General features: G+C 42.3%; 3 protein-coding genes across 7 annotated transcripts; 1 reads left to right on the top strand and 2 right to left on the bottom strand.

Moving 5' to 3' along the window:
* Positions 1-72: 72 nt before the first annotated feature.
* On the bottom strand, positions 73-5,996 carry si:dkey-200l5.4 (probable ATP-dependent RNA helicase ddx56). 4 transcript variants are annotated; one of them, XM_023983845.2, is made up of 12 exons: positions 5,876-5,996; positions 5,487-5,540; positions 5,359-5,394; positions 5,135-5,167; positions 4,974-5,006; positions 4,800-4,823; positions 4,540-4,569; positions 4,385-4,420; positions 4,244-4,270; positions 1,728-1,745; positions 1,510-1,554; positions 73-202 (listed from the first exon to the last, which is right to left on the bottom strand). In XM_023983845.2, exons 1-12 carry the CDS (start codon positions 5,928-5,930, stop codon positions 189-191), a joined length of 405 nt encoding a protein of 134 aa, XP_023839613.1. In that variant the 5' UTR covers positions 5,931-5,996; the 3' UTR covers positions 73-188. The 4 variants fall into 4 exon arrangements, with proteins under 4 accessions (XP_023839613.1, XP_023839611.1, XP_023839612.1 ...); XM_023983843.1 differs by lacking the exon at positions 73-202 and adding an exon at positions 209-696; XM_023983844.1 differs by lacking the exon at positions 73-202 and adding an exon at positions 209-696 and having other exon boundaries at positions 4,385-4,417.
* Positions 5,997-7,065: 1,069 nt separating this feature from the next.
* Positions 7,066-13,358, bottom strand: LOC111961511 (prenylcysteine oxidase 1). Its single transcript, XM_023983833.2, has 7 exons — positions 13,110-13,358; positions 12,595-12,739; positions 12,145-12,351; positions 11,881-12,055; positions 11,543-11,754; positions 11,232-11,384; positions 7,066-9,121 (listed from the first exon to the last, which is right to left on the bottom strand). Exons 2-7 carry the CDS (start codon positions 12,707-12,709, stop codon positions 8,451-8,453), a joined length of 1,533 nt encoding a protein of 510 aa, XP_023839601.1. The 5' UTR covers positions 12,710-12,739; positions 13,110-13,358; the 3' UTR covers positions 7,066-8,450.
* Positions 13,359-13,361: 3 nt separating this feature from the next.
* On the top strand, positions 13,362-14,821 carry LOC111961513 (protein FAM136A). Of its 2 annotated transcripts, none has more exons than XM_023983836.2 (3): positions 13,362-13,660; positions 13,838-13,978; positions 14,076-14,821. In XM_023983836.2, the coding sequence occupies exons 1-3, from the start codon at positions 13,574-13,576 to the stop codon at positions 14,262-14,264; spliced, it is 417 nt and encodes a 138-aa protein (XP_023839604.1). In that variant the 5' UTR covers positions 13,362-13,573; the 3' UTR covers positions 14,265-14,821. The 2 variants fall into 2 exon arrangements, with proteins under 2 accessions (XP_023839604.1, XP_023839605.1); XM_023983837.2 differs by having other exon boundaries at positions 13,574-13,660; positions 13,799-13,978.
* Positions 14,822-14,859: the final 38 nt, after the last annotated feature.

Genomic DNA, 14,859 nt, shown 5'->3' with positions numbered 1-14,859 from the left:
GACTCACTTCTCATAAACCATGACATTTCAAATAAAGACCTATTCCATAAGGATAGTCACAAAGCAGTGTAATAGAATGGTAAGATGTTTCTCTTTATTGACAGTAAACTGTTCCGCTGCAGTGTTCCTCTGGTTCTGTAATGGGAGGTCTGCAGGCTCCGCCTCCTCACATGATGCCTCCTGCAGGCTCACTCTACCTCAGCTGTGATAGTGAGAATTGATTCCTTTAGGTTATCTGACCATCACACACGTGTCCTACTCCCCCAGGAGTCTCAAAGCCACGTGTATGACTTATCAACCAACCCCCATCGTCTCCTGACTGACCTGAATCATTCTAGCACAGAAGCTGTGAAAAGTCATTGATACAGAACATTAGGGCTCCTTTTATGCCCAGTAAAGTTAATTTTCACGTAAAGGGTAACCCCATGATCTAGAAACTAGTTGTAAATGATTACAATAGATATTTATTTTCAGGGATCAAAACCCTAAGATGATGGACAACATGTATACAATGACCTTGACCCTATATTTTGTCCAGAATGTGCCTCCGTTGACTCATACAGGCTAGGAAAGGAACGGTGCATCTCGGGTCCATAAATAACCCAGGACACAGCAGATGATGCAGAATTAATCAAGCACAGATGAGCGTCTGGGGATAGGCGTCTTAGAGTGCCCTGGATTTCTGTCCTAGAAAGTCTAAAAGCAAGAGGGGCAATATTCAAACAATGTCGCTTCTGCTGTCAGTGTCCTAGAAGTTGTGCAGTAAAACCTAGCACTTGTAGTTTAACTAATTCAACTAGTTTATTTTGTGACTCGTTTTAGGACAGTCTCTCCATGGAGTGTTTTGGTCATGAGGCTACTAATAAAGTCTAGCTCTATGATGTGGTTTTCCCCATGAACTCAGAGAGGAAATCTTGACCTTATAAAGAATGCTTGACAACCGGTGTAAAACGTTTATATTTTTTACAGTGACTCAGACTGGTTGGCATAGTTAACTTTTTTCACTGTCTTTTTGCAAAAGTAGCTTGTTAACTATTATTCAACATATGATGTTGATGTGCTCACTACAAAGCACAGTTTTTAGGACAACAAAGATGTCATTACTTGTTCACATGAGTGTAATAAAAACATGTTTTCACTGCCAGGATGCTATTATACAACTGTGGTAAATTTGTGCTTACTGTGTGTTGTATGATTTCAGTTTTACCAGACGGAAATGTAGAGGGTAAACCGATGAAGCTCATTCCTTACCCGTCTATTTCATCCCACTTGGGACACAGTCTTTTCTGAATCAAGTCAAACCCCAGCATCCTCACATTTTATGAGTGGAAATATTCAACAGCTAGAGCAAACGCATGCAGGCACACACACATTTTAATGGAACATGGATACTAAAGGGGTCAAATTAAGAAATGATCACCTTTGTCTCTGGCAAGACAGGCAACAAGACCATTGTCAGTTGTTCAAACTATGACATGTACTAACAAGTAGATATCAGTCATATCCTACCTAAATTGGCAGTTTTATTGGCTTCAACGTCGGCTTCAAGGTATTCTAGGAAGGGACAGAAGACGTTAAAATCGTATTTTAACACAAAATGTAATACCAGTGAGTGATTGGCTAGTATTGGGTTTCAAATGTGTTGTGGATATTTGTGTTACATTGGATATAATCATCTTCTCTGAGTAACTTGAGAAAACATGAGACTCCAAATGTTCTATGCTTACCTCGCTTGTGCCTCATACCTGTGAGGAAAAAGGTAACCCAAGGTTATGAGGGTATATGTGTTTTTACATGATACACTATATACAGTGCCTTTGGAAAGTATTCAGACCCCTTGACTTTTTCCACATTTTGTTACAATAGCCTTATTCTAAAAATTTATTAAATAAAAAATAAAATCCTCAGCAATCTACACACAATACCCCATAATGACAAAAAAAACAAATACCTTATTTACATAAGTATTCAGACCCTTTGCTATGAGCCTCGAAATTGAGCTCAGGTGCATCCTGTTTCCATTGATCATCCTTGAGATGTTTCTACAACTTGATTGGAGTCCACCGGTGGTAAATTCAATTGATTGGACATGATTTAGAAAGGCACACACCTGTCTATATAAGATCCCACAGTAGACAGTGCATGTTAGAGTAAAAACCAAGCCATGAGGTTGAAAGAATTGTCCGTAGAACTCCGAGACAGGATTGTGTCGAGGCACAGATCTGGGGAAGGGTACCAAAAAAATTCTGCACCATTGGAGGCCCCCAAGAACACAGTGGCCTCCATCATTCTTAAATGGAAGAAGTTTGGAACCACCAAGACTCTTCCTAGAGCTGGAGGAAACCTGGCACCATCCCTACGGGGAAGCATGGTGGTGGCAGCATCATGCTGTAGGGATGTTTTTCAGCGGCAGGGACTTGGAGACTAGTCAGGATCAACGCAAAGATGAACGGAGCAAAGTACAGAGAGATCCTTGATGAAAACCTGCTCCAGAGCGCTCAGGACCCCAGACTGGGGCCAAGGTTCACCTTCCAACAGGACAACGACCCTAAGCACACAGCCAAGATAACACAGCGGTGGCTTCGGGACAAGTCTCTGAATGTCCTTGAGTGGCCCAGCCAGAGTGCGGAATTGAACCCGATCGAACAGCTCTGGAGAGACCTGAAAATAACTGCAGCAACGCTCCCCATCCAACCTGACAGAGATTGAGAGGATCTGCTGAGACTAATGGGAGAAACTCCCCAAATACAGGTGTGCTAAGTTTGAACCGTCATACCCAAGAAGAATCAAGGCTGTAATCGCTGCCAAAAGTGCTTCAACAAAGTACTGAGTAAAGGGTCTGAATACTTATGTAAATGTGATATTGTAATGTTTTTGCTTCGTTATTATGGGGTATTGTGTGTAGATTGATGTGGGGAAAAAAACGATTTAATCACTTTTAGAATAAGGCAGTAACATAACAATGTGGAAAAAGTCAAGGGGTCTGAATACTTTACGAAGGCACTATATACAAAAGTATGTGGACACCCCATCAAATTAGTGGATTTGGCTATTTCAGCCACACCCAATGCAGAAAGGTGTTAAAATGAGCACACAGCCATGCAATCTCCATAGACAAACATTGGCAGGAGAATGGCCTTACTGCAGCGCTCAGTGACTTTCAACATGGCAGCGTCATAGGATACCACCTTTCCAACAAGTCAGTTTGTAAAATTTCTGCCCTGCTAGAGCGGCCCCGGTCAACTGTAAGTTATGTTATTGTGACGTGGATAATTCTAGGAGCAACAATGGCTCAGCCACGAAGTGGTAGGCCACACAGCCTCACAGAACGGGACTGCTGAAGTGCGTACTGCGTAAAAATCGTCTGTCCTCGGTTGCAACACTCACTACTGAGTTCCAAACTGCCTCTGGAAGCAACGTCAGCACAATAACTGTTCATCGGAAGCTTCATGAACTGGGTTTCCATGGCCGAGTAGCCGCACACAAGACTAAGATCACCATGCGCAATGCCAAGCTTCGGCTGGAGTGGTGTAAAGCTCGCCGACATTGGACTCTGGAGCAGTGGAAATGCGTTCTTCAGAGTGATGAATCACGCTTCACCACCTGGCAGTCCGACTGACGAATCTGGGTTTGGCGGATGCCAGGAGAACGCTACCTGTCCGAATGTATAGTGCCAACTGTATAGTTTGGTGGAGGAGGAATAATGGTCTGGGGCTGTTTTTAATGGTTCGGGGCGGGCTAGGCCCCTTAGTTCCATTGAAGGGAATTCTTAACGCTACAACATTCAATGACATTCTAGATGAATTTGTGCTTCCAACTTTGCTGCAACAGTTTGGAGAAATCCCTTTCCTGTTTCAGCATGACAATGCCCCGTGCACAAAGCGAGGACCATAAAGAAATGGTTTGTCGAGATCGGTGTGGAAGAACTTGACTGGCCTGCACAGAGCCCTGACCTCAACCCCATCGAACACCTTTGGTGATGAATTGGAAAGTCGACTGCGAGCCAGGCCTAATCGCCCGACCTCTCTAATGCTCTTGTGGCTGAATGGAAGCAAGTCCCCGCAGCAATGTTCCAACATCTAGTGGAAAGCTTTCCCAGAAGAGTGGAGGCTGTTATAGCAGCAAAGGGGGGACCAACTCCATATTAATGCCCATGATTTTGGAATGAGATTTTGGAATGAGGTGTCCACATACTTTTGGTCATGTAATGTATTTTGTTAAAGATTAAGAGGTAAATACTCGCCATCTACATCCTCATCAGACTCGGACTCTGTTGGAAAACGGGAGAGTTAAGCTTATACATATACCTACATGAATCTGAAATATATCATTTTTATAATCTACAGGTGTGTCTTTGAACACCATGCATTCAACCTTTCCTTACCCTCATGGTCTGCATCAACGTTTCTGTCTCTGTCTGCTGGAAAACGACAGGAGTAAAGCTATGTCATCTGAACAAACTAAGCAAAAACCACGTGCCCATCAATAACTCATTTTCCCCCTGTGAGTTTTGTAATAACATGTGACACATGCTCTTACCCATGTCCTCCTCCTGAGTGGCATTCTGTTCTGTAATTTTTTTTAAATTAAATAAATTATGACATGGCACACATTTACAAAATCGTATGGTAAATCACATTTTATCTGTCACATGCTTCGCAAACAACAGGTGTAGACTAACAGTGAAATGCTTACTTACGGGTCCTTTTCCAACAATGCAGAGTTAAAGATTAAAAATAAAATAGAAATATGGTTGATTAATAAGTATGCACATGCATACAGCAGACTACAGTGCTTACCAGTATTTTCATCTTGAACAGCTTCTACAGTAGACATATGAAAAATAACATTTGTTAAAATAAAACAAGACGTCAAATCGTATTATTTCACTATCAATAGGCCAAATGCACAAAAAGACAGATAATGGCTCTGATGTCCCCTTATTTGTTTTTAGAAGGGTAGGATTCCCTTACCCAAGTAGCGTACATCTTCACTATGTGCATCCTCTGTAGATGGAAGGAAATATGGAAATGATTGTTCCTTCATCGTGTTAATTAAAATGAATACAAATTATATGGCGAGACAATTTCAGACAGGTCATAGACTTAAATCATTGCCTGTGTCACTGTCTTACCATTCATTTGCGCTGCTTCGAACTCCTCCTGATCTGAGGACAGAGAAATGCAGGGAAATGATTTTTGCTTAATGCAAACTTTAGCACTACGAGCCATTTGTGCCCTTGAGTACATAAAAGAGAGAAGTTCAGTCAAATTAATTTCAGTTGTTAACGATAAGGCAGTTGCTCTGCATGGAGCAGAAGCTCCTTTATACGCGTCTCTGAGATATGGATCATTGTACCTCTCTTTTGCAGGTCACTTAGCTGCTCCAGCCCCACTGGAAAAAGTCAAAAACCTATATGAGTTGACAGGAATGCACTCAACATCATCATCATCCTCATTGTTATCATCCATAATGGGCTTCCTTACCATCCTCGGCAAATGTGTCCTTTTTTTCTGCCGATTCCAGGGATGCAGCGAGAGCTGGGGATGTCAGAAAGCAATTTATTATAAAATTTGAATATTATATTATCCAACACAAATTATATGTGATTATATCTCACCAACTCATATTTTTCTCAGGCCATGTTATCCATCAAATGTAAGGATTCAATAGAAACCCAATCACATAAAAATAGGCTATAGGCCTTATTTGTAGGCCTTATAGGCCTTATTTACATTACCATTGCATAATACAACATGAAACAGCATTCATCTCAGTACAATACTTCATCAAATGATACAACTGAGGGATATTTAAACACACATATATTGGACATGTTATGAAATCAAGAATATAAACCACACAATTATCATACCAGTATGGAATCCTGTTGCGGCCAGAAAGAGGAATATGGGCACCTCGACTCTCATCTTGGCTCCGTGGTTGGTTATAGTGGGTGTTATAGGGTCAGTCCAAACTGGGTATTGTTTTTTTGTCAGCCAGTGGCCCTTTTATACTGTCTCTCTCATCACATGCTTTGCATGGACAGGCGGCTGTGGTACCATTGTCCCTCCCTACCTGTGGGCATCTGGGTGGCACATCCCGGCCACAACACAACAGACGTGTCATTATTCAGGGTGTGAATGCCACCCATTGTCGGCTCCTCTGTCAGATGCCCCTTTATTTGGGGTGCTGGTGTGTGATTGGAAGGGGAGGGTGTTTGTAGGACGGTTTGTCCATGTCGTCAAAAGCAAACAATTTCCTTTCTGGAATTTTTATTTTTTATTGTGTATCATTGACACTGTGTCATGATGTGGGGTACAGACCACCTCAAAGAGACAATTCATCCATTGTGCACATACCTGATGATATCATTTTTGGTACAGAGCATTCTGTTTCAATTCTAATTTGTTTGGGAGCAGTGAATGATATCTGTATGACATTTGAACCCCTCAATGATCTCTCACAATATCATTGCTACTGTACTTTTTTTCAATAGTTTTGTTATGTAACAATATCACCTTTACTTTTAGTGACCAATTTCAAAATATAAAGCAACTTTTAAAACATAGTTTACAAGGCTACCAATTACTTCACACTGGAAGGTAAAGCTACCCTTAAGAGAAAATTGTTACTTTAAAAAAAGTATTTCACGACATCAAAACTACCTCATGAAAAATTAGATCTAAATCTTTAATGTCATATAATACAACGTTATGAAACATGACGTCAAGAACACATCACTCTGGAGTCAGATGTTAACAGTGTAATGAGATCAGTGTGACAACCAGAGAGTGAATGTGTGTTGACTTAGATTTAATGGGTAGTTGAAGTAGTTCTACTACCGAAAACACTACAATGATTTTAATTTCGTTAACTACTGCCAAGCTAACGCAAATGTAGTTAAATTACTAGTTGAACTACATGTAGTGGAACTACTCCACAACACAGGGCAAATGGCGCTATCTGCAAATAAGAAAATGTGGTTTGGGCTTTCAATGTCCTATTTGCACCTTTGTGGCCTGGCAGAGCATGTATCGTTTAATTAAAGATGACATTCATCACTTCAGTGTGTTATCTCTTTATTCTGATTGTAAACATTGATTTCAAGTCTCCTATTTACACTTTTTTTTTTTATGGACAAAACAAGATTGAAGTCATTTAATTTTTCCTGGAAATCCATAGAAGACCATGTCAAATAGAGCATAAAACATATCGCAATTACAAACTCTGATTTCAAATTTGTTTACAAAAGCTTGCATTTCCGTGCCAACATTTGGGAGTCAAATCAGCTGATTTCAAAATACTGTCCCTCTTCCATCAATATAGTTAATGTCTAAATGTCTGGGAATTTTGCTGTAAAATTAGTCATATTATTCTATATATCAAAGTGCACCATTTTCTATGGTTGTACAGTATCTAACACGTTATCACAAACATACAGAAACCCTAAAAACCTCAAAAAGTGTGTTAGAAAAGCTAAACCAACAACAATTATTTTCAGAGTCATTCTAGACAAATTACAGAGACACGTGAAATTAACCTCCCAGAATAGAAGACAATATTTTTTGAAGGATACTTGTCACTCACAGTAAAATAGATGTACTTTGTGTTCTTATATTTCACTTTGGTCCCAATGGAAGACTAGTTTCATGGCACAATTTGCTCATCACATAAACATACCAAAAACAGAGACTAAATATTTTCTGAAAGCAAGTAGAAAGGCGGATTCCCAGATATAAAGAGCATTGCTTAGTAATTTAAAAGGCACAATTTAGAAATATGTAAATAGACTACAGTACATTTTCAAATGACATCAAATGATCAGTGCGAATAGGGGTTTGTTCTTCATGGGTGTATTCATAATTGTATAACACCAAAAACGTTGCAATAATCTGTTGGACAATTTTCCTTGCAAGAACTATTCAATTGCACAACCGCTTACATTTCACCAACCAATTTGCTTTACAACCTTTACAACACTACGCCAGAGGTAGAGAGCTTGAGACGCAGTATGAAGACAGACATGGGTCTAGAGGAGCCACAGGGTACATTATCCAGATGTATTTGACACATTTAGAAACGCAGAAAGTTAGCAGCACCATCTAGTGCAGCTATATATGTGAAAACCCAATGCATTCACGTATTAAACAATAATTGTACTTTTACCCTGCAGTATAGCATAGCTCGCTATGCTGATGTCACAGTGATCATTCTATTCAGCACAGTATAAGAATATCTCCTGAATATCTGATGAAAATTATGTGCTAATGTTGTGTGCTAATCAAAATATATCAATATAGTGGGTCAATGGATATAGCTTCATAATTGTGCAGAACACCCAATACTACTGTTCACGTACGCAGGAGTGTTTTAGTGTGAAATATCTCTGACTGATATTATTGCTTTATATTATTACTTTTCTCCACCTGTTGTCCCTCCCTCCCTTTTCAAAGCTCTCCTCTCAGACGTGTGTGCAGGTCCTCCTGGTCGATTCTGCCCACCTGGGAGTTCCAGCGGTGATGTGCCAACAGTGCCAGGTTCCTGGCTGAGATGGCGCTCATCTCCATGGCGCTGGCTGCCCACTCCACAGCGTTCAGGTAGTACAGGCGCTCATGGAGGATGAACGGCGGGGTCCTACGGTGAGGTGGATTGTAAGCGGGGTACGCCAGCCACTTCGTTTCTGAGGTGGAGTCCCATGATAGGAACATGTCTCGGAGCTGCTCCTGGGACAGAGGCTGAGGAGAGAACACCTTCCACACCTTGCTCTCGCTGGCTGGCGGGCGTGAGTAGCTTGGTGGGATGTGCACAGGGTCAATAGAGCTCAGGCTGTTGATGATGGAGCCCTTGGTGTCTGTGGTGAGAACGTCTGACACACTGAAGGTAGAGGGCTTCTCAGAGGTCCCCAGGTAGGACACGTTGAGGAGGCCGTGGACCAGGGTGGTGACAGTCTGGTGGTAGCGCCCAGGGTATTGGGAGGGGATGGGCGGGGAGAAGCCTGCAAAGGTGATGTCAGACTTTCCCTGGTGGAGAGGTGTGGCCACAATCACTATGTCATACAGGGAATGGGCGGAGCCAGAATCCCCAACATAGTTTACCTCATAAAGACTGGCTGTGATACCTGTGAACAGGAAAGAGAGACTGAAAAGATTTGGCATGGGTCCTCAGATCCTCAAAAAGTTCTACAGCTGCACCATCGAGAGCATCCTGACTGGTTGCATCACTGCCTGGTATGGCAACTGCTCAGCCTCGATGCAAGGCACTACAGAGGGTATGTTCAAAAACCCCAGCCACCCTAGTCATAGACTGTTCTTCTCTGCTACCGCACGGCAAGCCGTACCGGAGCACCAAGTGCTAGTTCAAAAGGCTTCTAAACAGCTTCTACCCCCAAGCCATAAGACTCTGAACATCTAACCAAATGGCTACCCAGACTATTTGCATTGCCCCCCCCCCCCCCCCCCCCCTTTTACGCTGCTGCTACTCTCTGTTTATTATGTATGCATAGTCACTTTAACTATACCTACATATACAGTGGGGGAGAACAAGTATTGATACACTGTCAATTTTGCAGGTTTTCCTACTTACAAAGCATGTAGAGGTCTGTACTTTTTATCATAGGTACACTCAACTGTGAGAGATGGAATCTAAAACAAAAATCCAGAAAATCACATTGTATGATTTTTAAGTAATTAATTTGCATTTTATTGCATACATAAGTATTTGATCACCTACCAACCAAAGAATCCGGCTCTCACAGACCTGTTAGTTTTCTCTGAGAAGCCCTCCTGTTCTCCACTCATTACCTGTATTAACTCCACCTGTTTGAACTCGTTACCTGTATAAAAGACACCTGTCCACACACTCAATCAAACAGACTCCAACCTCTCCACAATGGCCAAGACCAGAGAGCTGTGTAAGGACATCAGGGATAAAATTGTAGACCTGCACAAGGCTGGGATGGGCTACAAGACAATAGAAAAACAGCTTGGTGAGAAGGCAACAACTGTTGGCGCAATTATTTAGAAAATGGAAGACGTTCAAGATGACGGTCAATCACCCTCGGTCTGGGGCTCCATGCAAGATCTCACCTCGTGGGGCATCAATGATCATGAAGAAGGTGAGGGATCAGCCCAGAACTACACGGCAGGACCTGGTCAATGACCTGAAGAGAGCTGGGACCACAATCTCAAAGAAAACCATTAGTAACACACCACGCCGTCATGGATTAAAATCCTGCAGTGCACGCAAGGTCCCCCTGCTTACTTAAAAATCATACAATGTGATTTTCTGGATTTTTGTTTTAGATTCCATCTCTCACAGTTGAAGTGTACCTATGATAAAAAGTACAGACCTCTACATGCTTTGTAAGTAGGAAAACCTGCAAAATTGACAGTGTATCAAATACTTGTTCTCCCCACTGTATTACCTCAATTACCTGGACTAACTGGTGCCCCCACACATTGACTCTGTACCGGTACCCCCTGTATATAGCCTCTATTTTTTACTTAACACTTATTTTTTCTTAAAACGGCATTGTTGGTTAAGGACTTTTAAGTAAGCATTTCACTGTAAGGTTGTATTCAACACGTGACAAATAACATTTGATTTGAGTAGACCCTTAGCAGCTATAGAACAGATTTGATATAACTTGCAGATTTATGTACTAAGTTGTTAGCTGTTAGTTACTTGAGGCATTTGTGTATATATACACACAATTGCACCCCCCTTTGCCCTCAAAACAGCCTCTATTTGTCAGGGAATGGACTCTAAAAGGTGTCCAAAGCATTCCACAGGGATGCTGGCCCATGTTGACTCCAATGCTTCCCACAGTTGTGACAAGTTGGCTGGATGTCCTTAGGGTGGTGGACCATTCTCGATACAAGGGAAACTGTTGGGTGTGAAAAACCCAGCAGAGTTGCAGTTCTTAACACTCTCAAACCGGTGCACCTGGCACCTACTACCATACCCCGTTCAAAGGCATTTAAATATTTTGTCTTGCCCATTCACCCTCTGAATGGCACACATACACATTCCATGTCTCAAGGCTTAAAAGTCCTTCTTTAACCCGTCTCCTCCCCTTCATCTACACTGATTGAAGTGGATTTAACACGTGACATCAATAAGGGATCATACTGCTCTTTCCATGACATAGACTGACCAGGTGAATCCAGGTGAAAGCTATGGCCCTTTATTGATCTCACTTTAATGTTTTGTACACTCAGTGTATGTACCTGCTTTAGATGGTCGCAACTTGACAGCGATAGTAGTGACTCGTGCTGGGATGAGCTCGGCCTTGCTGTGGTACAGGAGTCCTGAGCACACCTTCTTATTACCTCCGTCCACTGCCCACAGGCCTGGGTCTGCCCCTGCTAGAGACACCGCCCCTGGAGACAACATCACACCACACATTTCACAAGGATTAGTTCAGTTTCCTTATGTTTTCAAGATAAAACACATTTGATTGGATGGCCACATAAGAGCACTCAGAACCACTTATCAGACCACTTTGGTGTGCATTTCCTTTTGTTACCTAAAAACCTACCCACAAATCCATTGATGCGCACACTTTGGCCATAGTTCACACGGGTGACAGGTGCCACAACGTCGTTGAGGAAGCTCTGAGAAAAGCCCTCCCCCAACATGGCCTCCTCCAGTGTCTGATTGGCTAGTGTGAGGAAATCGTCACCACCCATTGCATGCAGGAGCTTCTCCACACTGGTGAAGGAGTAGCCAAACTGCTGGTACTGGTAGATTCTGTAAAAACAAGAACCAAGACATCACATACCTACAATTAGTACTCTTCTCTCATTAATAATTTCATAATTTTCAAAGGTTTGACTGCTGTCGTAAATAGACAGGTAGCAGAAACTAAAGTCTCACCTCATGAACTTATCCAGAACACTTTCCACCCACATCTGCATCCGCAGGAAGTTGAACCCGTACCGCCAAAGCAGGCGCAGGAAATTCACAATAAACCAGTCACTCTCTTCAAAGATGAGCTCTTTTCCATTGAAGATGGCCATTTTTCCAGGGACATCCCGCCTCTGGGAAAGGCCTGAGAGAAACAGGGGAGAAATAAAGATGTGTGTACTGCACTCTTTCAGGAACAAGCAAGTGTATCTCTCATAGGCCAACATGTCTCACCTAGTCTTTCAAGGAAGTGCTTCATGTGCAGATTTAGAGGGTGGATAACTGCGCCCCCCGTCTCGTACTCATAGTCCCCCATGTTGTGGGTGGCCAGTCGCCCCCCCACAGTGCCTGGCTCAAACACATCGATCTTCACCGCTGCCCCAAACTCCTGTCTCAGGAAGTAAGCTGTTGCTGTGCCACCGATGCCCGCTCCAACCACAGCTGGTAATAGAATGAAACCGCAATGTCATTAGAAGTCCAAGGGGAGTAAACAATTCATACGTGAAAAAATGTGTGTCATGTAAATATGTGTAATGTGAAATAGAAATGCTCTCTGGGCCAATATAACTAAATTCATGGAGATTTGTGAACACACCTATGCAGAACTGATGTACTAGTGTGTAGCCACACAACACTGGATGCCATTGACAATGGAATGTGGAGTCTGGACTAGGATTGGTTTACCTATCCTCTTGGGTGGATCTTTGACTTCTGGAGCTGAGGCTAGACTCCTCCGTCCAGCTTGACAGAGCCCCAAGAACAGGAGTGCCCTGATTGACATGGTTCTTGAAATCATCATGGGTATTCAATTCCTTCCAAGAAAGGTTATCTGAGTAGAGATTAAAAAAACATATTTCAATTACAAAAATAACATAGGCTACACATTCACACCTGATTAGTAGTCAGAAACATGTCACTTTAATATGATTGGGTGAATTGCTGGGTCAATTAAGGACAGACAGCATAGACTGCTGCTGGTGGTGACATGTGTACTATCAGTGTTTTCAATAAGTGTGTTAATCTCTCTGGGTCAAAGGGCAGCACACTTGATCTTTTGAGGAGCAGTCTTTCATGTCGATTGGCATTTTTAAAATGTTTGATATCTTAAAAACATAAATGATATCACCCCTCTTAGTTATTTGGCTAAAATCAGACAATTAAAAAGGAGGTCTGATAACTGATAAGTGTACACTGCTCACCATTTCAAATGTCAGTAGAGGTGAAGACTTCTCAAGGAGTTCACAATGAAGTTTTACTAGCTACGAGCTAACAAATGATTTTTAAAACGAAGCAAGCTATTTACTTATCTAACTCGTAATTTGGTCAAATAAGTCGCTGAGAAACAAATATAGATCCCGCACAGTGTTTTAAAGTTAGGACTTCAAAGCGGAGACTTCGGTCACGACGGTACCATATTGGGAACCGGAAATTACCAAGATAATGCCGGAAGCTAGAGTGGATGTGACGTTTTTTTGTAATAGAACGAAGAAGCATGCTTTCACAGAGGTGACCTTATGTTGAAACAGTAATGTAACAAGGCTTCTAATTTTGCAATAACATACTGTATGTAATTGGTGTGGCTGTTATTCAGCTGTGCATCGTAGCTAAACGTTATCTTCTAACAGTTCAGCTTAAATAGTCACTACTGAGAGAAACATTTGAGATGGCAGAGGCACATCAAGCTCGTGTACTGAAAACCATAGAGGATATGGTTCAAAGTTTAGAACGGAACCACATTCGTAAGATGCAAGTAAGTGCAATTTCAGCTATGTTCAATACATCCAATATAATCCAGTATATTGTGCAGTGCATTATCTACAAATCACCCTCTCTTTCTCCATGGGTACATAATTTGCAACCAGTAATTGTCAACACTTGGGCTCATCAGGTGCCCAGTTCAAATCTTTCTTGTGCATAATGTACCCAGGGTCTCATGTTCAAGTGCAGTGCAGAGTGCTGCGAGCGCTCCATAGACTCCATGTCACAGGTGCACAATTGTATTGAACGCTGCCACACCCCTCTGGCTCAGGCCCAAGGACTAGTGACCAATGAACTGGAGAAATTTCAGGTGAGTATTTTTTGTTTTAGTTGATAACAACTTGAATATCTTGATACAGAGAATGTTTAGCTTGATTGTGATTATTTTTCTGACTCCCCATGCCCAGGATCGGCTGACCAGGTGCACCATGCACTGCAATGACAAGGCCAGGGACCTGTTGGACTCTGGGGCCAAGGAGCCAGCCGTGCGGGCCCTGATGGAGAACTGTGTTGGCAGCTGTGTAGATGACCATGTCAACCTGATCCCCAGCATGACACACAGACTCAAAGAGAACCTGAACTCTATTCCACAGTGAGAAAGGGAGAGCGTACAGCAGATGCACGAGACATCTTGGACTCCATGCTATAGTGACAAAGGGGTTCATAAAGTTTACTCTTGGACTGTAATAACAGCAAGGAAGAATAAACAATTGGAAATGCAGTGTTTCCCCTATATGCATTCGTATAATAGATGCATAGATGTATGCCCAAGGAAGACCCCATAACCCCCCTCTCCACACTAACTGCTGGGGAAAATCCTAGGCGAAACACTGAAATGTCAGATCCAATACCTCAGTGAGGGAAAGGAACATGTGGGGTTTACAGCTTGCAAGGGTGAGATTTGAGTCCATGTCGGCGAGGCTGGTGGGGATATACCTCTGCTCAGTCAGAAGAAACTACAGATCCCTTGCAAACTGGTTGGCCTACGTGTTTCTGTGTGGAGCACTTACTGTTTATTGGTTTAACTTAGACCAGAGACATGCCAGATGAATGTTCTCAGCAGGCCTGTGACATTACAAAATTGTCTAACATCCAAATACTGCTATTTGTGAACTGTGTGTGAGGGTAATTTATTACATTTCCTGATAACCTAGCTGTTGTATGATTGTCTTTATTCTGCCTCAGTGACTG

Source organism: Salvelinus sp. IW2-2015, linkage group LG4q.1:29 (assembly GCF_002910315.2).
Source record: "Salvelinus sp. IW2-2015 linkage group LG4q.1:29, ASM291031v2, whole genome shotgun sequence".
Lineage (NCBI taxonomy): Eukaryota > Metazoa > Chordata > Actinopteri > Salmoniformes > Salmonidae > Salvelinus > Salvelinus sp. IW2-2015.
The sequence above is the reverse complement of the archived record's forward strand: the minus strand, read 5'-3'. Positions and strand labels throughout refer to the sequence as shown.

What these genes read in the sequence shown, in the direction of transcription:
- si:dkey-200l5.4 (XM_023983843.1), bottom strand. Translation starts at nt 5,930, where the DNA reads ATGAGAGTCGAGGTGCCCATATTCCTCTTTCTGGCCGCAACAGGATTC. An exon ending in GGACACATTTGCCGAGGATG is followed by an intron (nt 5,395 to 5,486) that starts GTAAGGAAGCCC and finishes GACTTTTTCCAG; the next exon opens with TGGGGCTGGAGCAGCTAAGT. An exon ending in CAATAAAACTGCCAATTTAG is followed by an intron (nt 697 to 1,509) that starts GTAGGATATGAC and finishes TCTTGCTTTTAG; the next exon opens with ACTTTCTAGGACAGAAATCC.
- LOC111961511 (XM_023983833.2), bottom strand. Translation starts at nt 12,709, where the DNA reads ATGATGATTTCAAGAACCATGTCAATCAGGGCACTCCTGTTCTTGGGG. An exon ending in AGATCCACCCAAGAGGATAG is followed by an intron (nt 12,352 to 12,594) that starts GTAAACCAATCC and finishes TTCTATTACCAG; the next exon opens with CTGTGGTTGGAGCGGGCATC. An exon ending in GCGCATCAATGGATTTGTGG is followed by an intron (nt 11,385 to 11,542) that starts GTAGGTTTTTAG and finishes TGTTGTCTCCAG; the next exon opens with GGGCGGTGTCTCTAGCAGGG.
- LOC111961513 (XM_023983836.2), top strand. Translation starts at nt 13,574, where the DNA reads ATGGCAGAGGCACATCAAGCTCGTGTACTGAAAACCATAGAGGATATG. An exon ending in ACCACATTCGTAAGATGCAA is followed by an intron (nt 13,661 to 13,837) that starts GTAAGTGCAATT and finishes TAATGTACCCAG; the next exon opens with GGTCTCATGTTCAAGTGCAG. An exon ending in ATGAACTGGAGAAATTTCAG is followed by an intron (nt 13,979 to 14,075) that starts GTGAGTATTTTT and finishes CCCCATGCCCAG; the next exon opens with GATCGGCTGACCAGGTGCAC.